The following is a 13,230-nucleotide window of genomic DNA, read 5'->3' as shown; positions in this document are numbered from 1 at the left end:
GTTACCGTAATTTGACTGGCAACCAACAGCATAACAGCATCCTGATTTAAATGTCAGGTCTGATGGTACAAAGAAGCAGTGAGCATCTGGTTTAATTTACTGTAGACCCATTGAATGTGGAACAATGGGCAGTATGGGGCTGGGCTGAAGATTGCCTTTAATTGTTTGTAGGCCTATCAAACATGTTCATTTCAATAGTTATTTTACTACTATTTTCACCCCAATGCCACTTGTCTCGAATTTTCTCCATGTAAAATAGACTAGGCCTACTCTTTCCAGTCCAGTCGCTATATAATGCAGGAATGCTCTTTCTTCAGAAACTACAAATCCCGTGAAAAGTCATATCTTATTGCAATTTATTGCAATTTTATTTTACCTTTATTTAACTAGGCAAGTCAGTTAAGAACACATTCTAATTTCCAATGATGGCCTAGGAACAGCGGGTTAACTGCTTTGTTCAGGGGCAGAACGACAGATTGTTTACCTTGTCAGCTCCGGGATTCGAGGGAAATTATAGGAAATTACCTGAAGGCAAAGCCCATTAAACCACTCTAAATATTCAAATCGATGTGAAGATTGTATAGTGTGGTTGTTGATATTACTATTTTTGGCGAGTTTATATTTTATATCCATAAATCAGCACATAAAATGATCTAGTCAATTTGAAGAACTTCCTGGTGGCACGTAAAAACTACAACTCCCTGCTAGTTCAAACAGGAAGCAGAGTTGTGATGTGGCCAACATGCGATGAAACAGAAATGGATGTGCAAGTATTTTCTCTTAAAACCATCGCTTTGCTGTTTTAAAAGCATTATTTGAAGAATGAAAGGCTCCGCGTATCATCTTGTTATTTGTCTTTTGTTGACGTGGCCAAATTTGTTCACGACAGAACGAGTTGAGAGACAAAAATCGTTGTTAGATTTGCACGACAGAGACGATGTTGGATTGGAACAGGATCATACAATTATTCCTGATGACAACAAAAAATCATCGAGAAACGAAGGAAATATAGCTGCTGCCAATCCTCAACAAGACGGCCACGCAGAGCAATCAACCAGGTGTGATTATAGCTTTTTAATGCGTTGCCCTTGACTGCAACTGGTGAAACAGCTGTCGTTATTCGTGGATGACGTGTGTAGAGCAAGGATAGGGGTAGCTGACTAAACTCCACTCCATGGTGATGAAGTTAGAGTTCATCAGACACTTCCTTAACCGCGGAGTTTATTCGGCTACGGTCATGTTTGTTAGGCCAAGGTGACCCATTGCATACTCTTGGTAGCCTAGCTAAAATGTAGTCTCGTTTGCTTCCTCCTCAAGCCTGGGGATGAGGTTACCTAAAATGTAATGTCAGTAATGATATTCCTTTACATTGAGACACATTCTTATCACACAGGATAAAAACACACATTGACAAATTACTCTCAAATGACACCCATGTACACAGGCATAGAGCAGGCTGCACTATGCCTGACCAGAGCCAGGTGCACTTCTGTTTTAGCCATAGGATGTCATTTGATAGCCTATTTACCCACGTGTCTCAAAATGATAACTCTTATTCTGTCTCTTTGTTCCAGCCTGTTAAATGACACAGATAACTCCAGTAATGACACCCTCCACGCTACCACTGTGGGTGTCAAGGCAACCCCTAAGCCAACCCCGAAGCCCATCCTGCCAGGTGCTGGGGTCAAGGCCCAGGAGGAGGAACAGTCTAGTGGGATGACCATATTCTTCAGCCTACTGGTCATCGGTCAGTAGTGTCTGTCCATCAATCTTCTGCATATTTTTATTATTATTATTATTAAAGCGCCTATAGATTTTGAATCTTAAAAACAAAAAAACAAAAAAATTAGAGAAGTACTAAATTGTATAGCCTATATTCCATGTTCATGGCTCTATCCATACCCCATCGTTGCAGCACTAAAACACTACCACTCCCTCCGATTAGGGGGATCCCTTCACTACACTTAATCCATAGATTGACCTTTGTAGGAAGGATTGTTGACATATGTTTGACATTTGTATCTTAAAGCATAATTTAGAAGTAATTAATTGAAGTGGGAGCATAATGCTGTATGGATTAAATTGATACAATCCATAAAATCGTGGTCTTTTTGTTCTAGTTTAATTCAAAGTAGTGTTTTGGAGGAAGCAAGGAATGGATGATGGGGAATGATGTGGCAGCACTTCAGACGATCTAAAGAGGACATAAGCCTACATGTTCTGCCTCTTAGGAATTCCAGTCCTCTGCATTAGTATCGATTAGTGCAGCCTCTAGAGTTTGAAGATATATTCTAAATCAGACGACCAGTGTTTCCCAAATGGTGGGTCAGTCAGAGGTTGTGGCTGAATCATTTTGTCAAGGCTTAGGACTGGATCCTAGACTGGTTCTTAGACTAGATATAGCATATTTGTTGTGTTAACTCAGTGGGTCACAAGTACATAAAAGTTTAGTTGCAATGTCGGCCGAGCACAATAAAAAAAATATCCATATAATTAATTCAACAAAACCAAATACTCTCACATTGCATCTGCAAAACAATTGTATTGTATATGAGACTCTACCAGGAAAGCTATCCTATACAATGCTTAACACTTCCTTGAGCTGCCAATTCATCTTTGGTGAAAGTCAATCTTTAAGTGAGAGGTTTAAATGGATTGAGTGCTTCCTTATTCCTAAATACTCGTTAGTCTATTGTCTACACTACAGCTTTCAGGAAATGACTCAAGACCCGCAATCATTATTCTAGCTCATTAGTAAAAGGGAAAACCAAAGTATTTGGTCCACAGATTGATGCAAGTGTTCTACCCTGACGGTTTTCAACTTTTTGTTTTCACAACACACAAATGGAAGCAGTGTTGATCAGCACAATTCAGTATGTGGATTCCCAGCACTTTGGGAGATAAGAGGTTAGACGTCAGACTGTTCACAGCATCAAACTTGGGAGTCTGGTTGGACACTATTTGGATGTTCAACTAAGTTGATTATTGCAGATTAGTTTATGATGGTCTAAACACATGGATTGGTTCCATTTGAAATAAAATAGTGAAATGAAGCTATAATAACTTAAATTCATTCCACAGCATTTTTGATTTTCTTGAAGTCAAATTGTTTGGATGCTCTCAAATACTGTATTTTGTCCATTTTTAACATGTGATCTTAACTATGTTTCATTCTCAAATTGACACTGTCCCATTGTATCGGTTTTCTCAGGTATCTGCATCATATTGGTGCACCTGCTTATTAAGTTCAAACTACATTTTCTGCCGGAGAGTGTGGCTGTTGTGTCCTTAGGTAAGTACCACGTGTGATGTGCAATCTGTTGCACTACTTTAGATTCATACTGTTTGAGCACTCATTGGACCTAAATCTGTTTTCTTGTCTTACAATTTTGTTTTATTCATTTATTACACCATTATTTCTGTCTCCCAACCCCAATTGGGTTGGGCTGTATGTCAGATATCTCCATTTTAGATCTTTGCGAGGGCACGGCATCTGAAACAGAAATAGCCTTGCAGGTTGACAGAGTAGAATAGATTTTTGTGTAAGATATTACACAGAGAACACATCTAGATGGAGAAGATACTCAACTGTGAGGTAATTTCCCAGATTGAAGTTTTTCTGGAGAGGAAATAGTGTTGTATAATTAAGCAATAAGGCCTGTGGGGGGTTTGGTATATGCCCAATATACCACGGCTGTGGGCTGTTCTTATGCAAGACACAACGCGGCGTGCCTGGATTCAGTCCTTAGCTGTGGTATATTGGCCATATACCACAAACTCTGAGGTGCCTTAACGCTATTATAAACTGGTTACCAATGTAATTAGAGCAGTAAAAATAAATGTTGTCATACCTGTGGTATGCATTCTGATATACCACTGCTGTCAGCCAGTCAGCATTCAGGGATCGAACCACCCAGTTTATAATGCCTGTCGCACACACACAAACAAACTAACCCCTTTCCCCTGTGCCCAAGGGGACTTCCACAAAGAAACGTTATTAGACAATAGCTTTCTTATTCTTTTAAAGATAATACATTAATGCCCTACTTGGTTAACATCCACACACTAATGGTCTTTAGGAGTTGGTATTTCCATTTCAAGGACATGTGACCTTTTCTTAGCTTTGATAATGTGAGACCTTTAAAACTGTCATGGAGATGAGTTTTTTTATGTGTTGGTGAACTCTTCATTATATCTTGTGGTTGTCTTTCTCTTCCAGGGATCCTGATGGGAGGCTTCATAAAGATCATTGAGTTTCATGAGCTAGCTAATTGGAAGGTACACTACACACTTTGCTGTAAATGTTTAATTCCTGCTTGTTGAATAGAGTCCCTTAAAAGGGCCTTTTTATTCTAGGAGTAGACTGATTACTCATGCACAGAATATGTGAATGTTTGAGATGTTGTCTTGTTTTTACAACTTTCTTAGTGTCTATTGGAGTCTGTGTCTGCCCCAGGTTCCCAGTACCCGTGCGTCTGCCCCAGGTTCCCAGTACCCGTGCGTCTGCCCCAGGTTCCCAGTACCCGTGCGTCTGCCCCAGGTTCCCAGTACCCGTGCGTCTGCCCCAGGTTCCCAGTACCCGTGCGTCTTCCCCAGGTTCCCAGTACCCGTGCGTCTGCCCCAGGTTCCCAGTACCCGTGCGTCTGCCCCAGGTTCCCAGTACCCGTGCGTCTGCCCCAGGTTCCCAGTACCCGTGCGTCTGCCCCAGGTTCCCAGTACCCGTGCGTCTGCCCCAGGTTCCCAGTACCCGTGCGTCTGCCCCAGGTTCCCAGTACCCGTGCGTCTGCCCCAGGTTCCCAGTACCCGTGCGTCTGCCCCAGGTTCCCAGTACCCGTGCGTCTGCCCCAGGTTCCCAGTACCCGTGCGTCTGCCCCAGGTTCCCAGTACCCGTGCGTCTGCCCCAGGTTCCCAGTACCCGTGCGTCTGCCCCAGGTTCCCAGTACCCGTGCGTCTGCCCCAGGTTCCCAGTACCCGTGCGTCTGCCCCAGGTTCCCAGTACCCGTGCGTCTGCCCCAGGTTCCCAGTACCCGTGCGTCTGCCCCAGGTTCCCAGTACCCGTGCGTCTGCCCCAGGTTCCCAGTACCCGTGCGTCTGCCCCAGGTTCCCAGTACCCGTGCGTCTGCCCCAGGTTCCCAGTACCCGTGCGTCTGCCCCAGGTTCCCAGTACCCGTGCGTCAGCCCCAGGTTCCCAGTACCCGTGCGTCAGCCCCAGGTTCCCAGTACCCGTGCGTCTGCCCCAGGTTCCCAGTACCCGTGCGTCTGCCCCAGGTTCCCAGTACCCGTGCGTCTGCCCCAGGTTCCCAGTACCCGTGCGTCTGCCCCAGGTTCCCAGTACCCGTGCGTCTGCCCCAGGTTCCCAGTACCCGTGCGTCTGCCCCAGGTTCCCAGTACCCGTGCGTCTGCCCCAGGTTCCCAGTACCCGTGCGTCTGCCCCAGGTTCCCAGTACCCGTGCGTCTGCCCCAGGTTCCCAGTACCCGTGCGTCTGCCCCAGGTTCCCAGTACCCGTGCCCCAGGTTCCCAGTGCCCCTGCCCCAGGTTCCCAGTACCCGTGCGTCTGCCCCAGGTTCCCAGTACCCGTGCGTCTGCCCCAGGTTCCCAGTACCCGTGCGTCTGCCCCAGGTTCCCAGTACCCTGCCCCAGGTTCCCAGTACCCGTCTGCCCCAGGTTCCCAGTACCCGTGCGTCTGCCCCAGGTTCCCAGTACCCGTGCCCTGCCCCAGGTTCCCAGTACCCGTGCGTCTGCCCCAGGTTCCCAGTACCCGTGCGTCTGCCCCAGGTTCCCAGTACCCGTGCGTCTGCCCCAGGTTCCCAGTACCCGTGCGTCAGTACCCGTGCGTCAGCCCCAGGTTCCCAGTACCCGTGCGTCAGCCCCAGGTTCCCAGTACCCGTGCCAGCCCCAGGTTCCCAGTACCCGTGCGTCAGCCCCAGGTTCCCAGTACCCGTGCGTCAGCCCCAGGTTCCCAGTACCCGTGCGTCAGCCCCAGGTTCCCAGTACCCGTGCCAGCCCCAGGTTCCCAGTACCCGTGCGTCAGCCCCAGGTTCCCAGTACCCGTGGTCAGCCCCAGGTTCCCAGTACCCGTGCGTCAGCCCCAGGTTCCCAGTACCCGTGCGTCAGCCCCAGGTTCCCAGTACCCCCCAGTTCCCAGTACCCGTGCCCCAGGTTCCCAGTACCCGTGCGTCAGCCCCAGGTTCCCAGTACCCGTGCGTCAGCCCCAGGTTCCCAGTACCCGTTCCCAGGTTCCCAGTACCCGTGCGTCAGCCCCAGGTTCCCAGTACCCGTGCGTCAGCCCCAGGTTCCCAGTACCCGTGCGTCAGCCCCAGGTTCCCAGTACCCGTGCGTCAGCCCCAGGTTCCCAGTACCCGTGCGTCAGCCCCAGGTTCCCAGTACCCGTCGTCAGCCCCAGGTTCCCAGTACCCGTGCGTCAGCCCCAGGTTCCCAGTACCCGTGTTCCCAGTACCCGTGCGTCAGCCCCAGGTTCCCTGTACCCGTTCAGCCCCAGGTTCCCAGTACCCGTGCGTCAGCCCCAGGTTCCCAGTACCCGTGCGTCAGCCCCAGGTTCCCAGTACCCGTGCGTCAGCCCCAGGTTCCCAGCCCCAGGTTCCCAGTACCCGTCGTCAGCCCCAGGTTCCCAGTACCCGTGCGTCCAGCCCCAGGTTCCCAGTACCCGTGCGTCCAGCCCCAGGTTCCCAGTACCCGTGCGTCAGCCCCAGGTTCCCAGTACCCGTGCGTCAGCCCCAGGTTCCCAGTACCCGTGCCAGCCCCAGGTTCCCAGTACCCGTGCGTCAGCCCCAGGTTCCCAGTACCCGTGCGTCAGCCCCAGGTTCCCAGTACCCGTGCGTCAGCCCCAGGTTCCCAGTACCCGTGCGTCAGCCCCAGGTTCCCAGTACCCGTGCGTCAGCCCCAGGTTCCCAGTACCCGTGCGTCTTCCCAGTACCCGTGCGTCAGCCCCAGGTTCCCAGTACCCGTCCCAGCCCCAGGTTCCCAGTACCCGTGCGTCAGCCCCAGGTTCCCAGTACCCGTCGTCAGCCCCAGGTTCCCAGTACCCGTGCCTCAGCCCCAGGTTCCCAGTACCCGTGCCCTGCCCCAGGTTCCCAGTACCCGTGCGTCTGCCCCAGGTTCCCAGTACCCGTGCGTCTGCCCCAGGTTCCCAGTACCCGTGCGTCTGCCCCAGGTTCCCAGTACCCGTGCGTCTGCCCCAGGTTCCCAGTACCCGTGCGTCTGCCCCAGGTTCCCAGTACCCGTGGTCTGCCCCAGGTTCCCAGTACCCGTTCTGCCCCAGGTTCCCAGTACCCGTGCGTCTGCCCCAGGTTCCCAGTACCCGTGCGTCTGCCCCAGGTTCCCAGTACCCGTGCGTCTGCCCCAGGTTCCCAGTACCCGTGCCTGCCCCAGGTTCCCAGTACCCGTGGCTGCCCCAGGTTCCCAGTACCCGTGCGTCTGCCCCAGGTTCCCAGTACCCGTGCGTCTGCCCCAGGTTCCCAGTACCCGTGCGTCTGCCCCAGGTTCCCAGTACCCGTCGTCTGCCCCAGGTTCCCAGTACCCGTGCGTCTGCCCCAGGTTCCCAGTACCCGTGCGTCTGCCCCAGGTTCCCAGTACCCGTGCGTCTGCCCCAGGTTCCCAGTACCCGTGCGTCTGCCCCAGGTTCCCAGTACCCGTGCGTCTGCCCCAGGTTCCCAGTACCCGTGCGTCTGCCCCAGGTTCCCAGTACCCGTGCGTCTGCCCCAGGTTCCCAGTACCCGTGCGTCTGCCCCAGGTTCCCAGTACCCGTGCGTCTGCCCCAGGTTCCCAGTACCCGTGCGTCTGCCCAGGTTCCCAGTACCCGTGCCTGCCCCAGGTTCCCAGTACCCGTGCGTCTGCCCCAGGTTCCCAGTACCCGTGCGTCTGCCCCAGGTTCCCAGTACCCGTGCGTCTGCCCCAGGTTCCCAGTACCCGTGCGTCTGCCCCAGGTTCCCAGTACCCGTGCGTCTGCCCCAGGTTCCCAGTTCCCAATCTGGAGCCAACCTAAACCATTCCTTGTCTGATATACGCACGGTCTTGTTGTTTTCTGTGTGACAGTGACTCAACCTTCAGTATCTGAGAGTTATTTCATGAGTCTCTCACGCTCCTACTCTTTCTCTATCTGGTACTGGCAGACTTTGCGTGGATTGGATTGCCAGATCGGTGTCTTTGGGATGCCGTTTCTCACTTACTGCAGTTGTGATCCATGCGTACTGGTTCGAATCTCCATATCCACAGTGCTAACCTCACACTGAGCTGTTTCTTTGGCACTACCCCTTCCCCCCCAGGACCATGCTGCCAACTGCCAAGGCCACACTCTACCAACCCCTCAGGCAATGACATCCTGTCTTCACTGGCTATGCTCTCATCCTTTTCCATTCATCCCTCTATCTCTCTTCTCCAACATGTCTACTTTTCCCTTATGTGCTTCCCTCCTGTTATCCTTTCACTCGCTGCCTCCTTCTCCTCCCATTTCTCCTTCTCCTCCCATTTCTACTTCTCCTCCCATTTCTACTTCTCCTCCCATTTCTACTTCTCTTCCTGTGTCGTTCCTTTGCCGGCAGTCCTTTTTTTACCGCATCATTTCCTCCTTTCCTCCTCCACTCCAACCTGTTGGCTCTTCCCGTATGTCCTTTCCTCCTCCACTCCAACCTGTTGGCTCTTCCCGTATGTCCTTTCCTCCTCCACTCCAACGTGTTCTTCCCGGTCCTTTCTTCCACTCCAACGTGTTGGCTCTTCCCGTATGTCCTTTCCTCCTCCACTCCAACGTGTTGGCTCTTCCCGTATGTCCTTTCCTCCTCCACTCCAACGTGTTGGCTCTTCCCGTATGTCCTTTCCTCCTCCACTCCAACGTGTTGGCTCTTCCCGTATGTCCTTTCCTCCTCCACTCCAACGTGTCTCTTTCCTCCTTTCCTCCTCCACTCCAACGTGTTGGCTCTTCCCGTATGTCCTTTCCTCCTCCACTCCAACGTGTTGGCTCTTCCCGTATGTCCTTTCCTCCTCCACTCCAACCTGTTGGCTCTTCCCGTATGTCCTTTCCTCCTCCACTCCAACCTGTTGGCTCTTCCCGTATGTCCTTTCCTCCTCCACTCCAACGTGTTGGCTCTTCCCGTATGTCCTTTCCTCCTCCACTCCAACGTGTTGGCTCTTCCCGTATGTCCTTTCCTCCTCCACTCCAACGTGTTGGCTCTTCCCGTATGTCCTTTCCTCCTCCACTCCAACCTGTTGGCTCTTCCCGTATGTCCTTTCCTCCTCCACTCCAACCTGTTGGCTCTTCCCGTATGTCCTTTCCTCCTCCACTCCAACCTTGTTAGCATTGCTGACAAAAAAATACCTTCCTTGCTGAGTTTGCAAGGAAGGCATTTCACTGTACTTGTGCATGTGACATAAAACATGTGAAACTAAAATTGCATTAGAAGATTTAACTGAACTAGAAACAGTTCCTAATTCTTATCCAGAATATAAAGTGTCAGTCTATCTACTTCCTCTTATTTAGAGTGGTAACACAATGTACCTTAGTAGTCAAGCCTTATGACTAATCAACCTTCTCTATGGTCAGGATTAGATAGACCTGTTTGCTCAGAAATCTGCTTTGCATGTCCAAACTGCCCTGTCAGCACAAAGCAGACAGGTTAGCCTAGTAAAAACAAATGACAACATCAAAGATCCACCACCATATTTTACAGTAGGGATGAAGTATTTTCTGCATATGCATTGTTCTTTTGAGGCCAAGCCCACCTCTGGTGTGCGGTGGGTTTGAGTATATCTCTAATTTCTTGTCATATGACCATGAGCACTGGTTCCAATCCAAGTGCCAATGCCGTTTCGCACCGCCTGGAGTTTTCTATGTTCAGAGGACAGGAAAAAGAGCTGTTTGGACGCACGCACCAATGTCCTTCGAAAGAACAATGCAGAAAATACCTCATCCCTACTGTAAAATATGTTGGTGGATCTTTATGGGGCTGTTTTGCTTCCACTGGGCCTGGGGCCCTTGTTAAGGTCAATGGCATCATGGAATTTACCAAGTACCAGGGCATTTTTATCCCAAAACCTGGTTGCCTCTGCCAGGGGGCTGAAACTTTGCCTCAAGTTATCTTCCAGCAAGATAATAACCCTAAGCACATGTCAAAATCCACAAAGAAATAGTTAATTAACCACAAAATCAACATTTTGCGATCTCCATCTCCGGACTTGAACCCTATTGAAAACCTGTGGTTTGAAGAGGGCAGTCCATAAGTACAGGTGCAGGTTTTCAAGGATCTGGAAAGATTCTGTATGGTTGAATGGTCTAATATCCCTCCCAAAGTTTTCTCCAATCTCATAAAACATGATAGAAACGCTGTATCGTTATCCTCACAAGGGGAGGGTTCTGGAGTATTGAAAACAGGGGATCCTACTTCTTCGTCTCTCCCTGAATGATTTGTATTATAATTTGTATTAAATTTTTTAGCAAGCAATATAGCTCAGTATTTGTATCATTTATTTTAAACTTCTGTGCCACACTGGATATGGTATTCAGGTTGACTATGCATAACAATAAAATGATTGTACACACTTAGTTACACCTGAATCACTAACATGCCGTACTTACTGTCACGCATGTTGATATTTATAGTCAGCATCGATATAGTGAGGCGATTTACAATCCCCACACACAACGTAATGCAACAGCACATGACGCCTACTCCTGATCCAGGAGCCCAGACATTTTAGCTGAGAGCCAACAATGATTTCATTATATCCCATTAACCTAACGTAGCAGGTGTACAAGAAACGCCTGAGCGGAGTCCCCACATCCGGTTTTCAGGGGAAACGGAAGCTAGGTTGAAGATGCTGTATCCCGGGAAAACCGGATGTTTCCCCCCCGCATAACTGATGCGAAAGAGGTCACAGGTCAGGGTACAGTGTGAGTCAGATAAAGTACCATAAATCTGAGTGTGTACATTATGTATGCATGACTAGGTTTGTAGACGTGTGTGCCCCTGAGGGGCTTATCATGTGCGTCATGGTGGTGCTAGGCTAGGTCAAACTCAGTCTTGTGCCGCTAAGGGGAGCCTCACTATGATTCATTAGTGTGTGTGTGTGTGAAGCTCTCTTGAAGTCGAACTGAAAGATGTGTTTTGACAAATCGAGGTCTGTTGCTAACTTATGTCTTTCCTGTCTCCTATTTTCATTTTTTCTCATCCTTTCCACTCGCTCCCACTGACTGCAGTCACCTGAATTATTTTGTTGCAAAAATCATTGCTAAAGATGAAACGAGGTTGAGTGTGTTAACCACCATGTCCCCTGATAGGAAGAGGAGATGTTTCGTCCCAACATGTTCTTCCTCCTGCTTCTGCCGCCCATCATCTTCGAATCAGGATACTCTCTACATAAGGTGTGTGTGTACTTGCGTACGTGTGTGTCTACGTGTGTTTACGAGCGTGTCTACGTGTGTTTACGAGCGTGTGTCTACGTGTGTTTACGAGCGTGTCTACGTGTGTTTACGAGCGTGTGTCTACGTGTGTCTACGAGCGTGTGTCTACGTGTGTCTAGCGTGTGTCTACGAGCGTGTGTCTACGAGCGTGTTTCTGTGTTTACGAGCGTGTGTCTACGAGCGTGTTTCTGTGTTTACGAGCTTACGTGTTTCCTCTTGGTGTATTGGGATATTTGGTGCTCATCTTTCCACCTCCATGTGTTCTGGTTGCCAGGGTAACTTCTTCCAGAACATTGGTTCCATCACACTGTTTGCTGTCATTGGGACAGCCATCTCTGCCTTCATCGTAGGTGGAGGGATCTACTTCCTAGGACAGGTGAGGCTTCTAGAAATCTATAGGGTTGTTGGGTCCCCTGCAATTCCTGGGACCGATGGGCTTCTAGAACTCTATCTCCCCATTCCACATCTGTTTGAGCTAATCCACCACCAGGGCTTTACTGATGAGTAGTTCGTTTAGTTAGTTGTCTAGTTTTGGACTTTAATGTAGAATGTCTTGGAAATCGCTGTTATAGAATATCTTGGGTACCCCGGAGACTGGCTTGGAAATCACTGTTATAGAATGGCTTGGGTACCCCGGAGACCGGCTTGGAAATCACTGTTATAGAATGGCTTGGGTACCCCGGAGACCGGAGACACTGTTATAGAATGGCTGGAAATCACTGTTATAGAATGGCTTGGGTACCCCGGAGACCGGCTTGGAAATCACTGTTATAGAATGGCTTGGGTACCCCGGAGACCGGCTTGGAAATCACTGTTATAGAATGGCTTGGGTACCCCGGAGACCGGCTTGGAAATCACTGTTATAGAATGGCTTGGGTACCCCGGAGACCGGCTTGGAAATCACTGTTATAGAATGGCTTGGGTACCCCGGAGACCGGCTTGAAATCACTGTTATAGAATGGCTTGGGTACCCCGGAGACCGGCTTGGAAATCACTGTTATAGAATGGCTTGGGTACCCCGGAGACGGGCTTGGAAATCACTGTTCAAGAATTAAATTGATTCGCAATTAATTGATTTGTGTATAATAATAAAAAACACATTCAAGATGTACAATGTATTCCTCTGGGAATATGGCACTTAAAAGTATGAATTAGAACGCATGTTTCCAAAGGTGTCCTCAATAGTAACATGTTTTTGGTAACATTTTTCATATATTACCAAACATTTCACTGGCATTGACACAAGTGTGATTGCATTGTCAGTCTAGGAATATGTGTGAGAAACTGATAAACCTTTTACAAAACAACCACGAAACAGTAGGGCATGTGAGCAATCACTTGAGACATGCAGTCCTCAGTGTTGCAAACTGTTGTGCAATGCTGCAATATTGAAAAAATCGCACAAAATGGTTTCTATTGTAAATGTGTGATGTGTCCTATCTTTCTCGCTTTCTCACAGGCTGATGTGATCTACAAGATGAGTATGACTGACAGGTGAGGAGATCAGCATGACTGACTGGTGAGGAGATCAGCATGACTGACTGGTGAGGAGATCAGCATGACTGACTGGTGAGGAGATCAGCATGACTGACTGGTGAGGAGATCAGCATGACTGACTGGTGAGGAGATCAGCATGACTGACTGGTGAGGAGATCAGCATGACTGACTGGTGAGGAGATCAGCATGACTGACTGGTGAGGAGGTGGAAATTAGCAAGACACCCCCAATAAAGGAGTGGTTCTGCAGGTGACCACAGACAACTTCTCAGTTCCTATGCTTCCTGGCTGATGTTTTGGTCACTTTTGAATGCTGGCGGTGC

At 49.5% G+C, this 13,230-nt stretch overlaps 1 protein-coding gene across 1 annotated transcript in view; it reads left to right on the top strand.

The window, feature by feature from the left end:
* The first annotated feature begins 695 nt into the window (after window positions 1–695).
* Window positions 696–13,230, top strand: part of slc9a8 (solute carrier family 9 member 8) — a 28,338-nt gene continuing 15,803 nt past the window's right edge. Inside the window, exons 1-7 of the mRNA XM_046365001.1 lie at window positions 696–1,058; window positions 1,575–1,747; window positions 3,212–3,292; window positions 4,220–4,278; window positions 11,289–11,372; window positions 11,686–11,787; window positions 12,871–12,905. Coding sequence (XP_046220957.1) covers window positions 823–1,058; window positions 1,575–1,747; window positions 3,212–3,292; window positions 4,220–4,278; window positions 11,289–11,372; window positions 11,686–11,787; window positions 12,871–12,905 — 770 coding nt within the window. The 5' untranslated portion in view covers window positions 696–822. The remainder of the gene's footprint in view (window positions 1,059–1,574; window positions 1,748–3,211; window positions 3,293–4,219; window positions 4,279–11,288; window positions 11,373–11,685; window positions 11,788–12,870; window positions 12,906–13,230) is intronic.

The sequence above is a fragment of the Oncorhynchus gorbuscha genome, linkage group LG10 (assembly GCF_021184085.1).
Source record: "Oncorhynchus gorbuscha isolate QuinsamMale2020 ecotype Even-year linkage group LG10, OgorEven_v1.0, whole genome shotgun sequence".
Taxonomy (NCBI): Eukaryota; Metazoa; Chordata; class Actinopteri; order Salmoniformes; family Salmonidae; genus Oncorhynchus; species Oncorhynchus gorbuscha.
The sequence above is the reverse complement of the archived record's forward strand: the minus strand, read 5'-3'. Positions and strand labels throughout refer to the sequence as shown.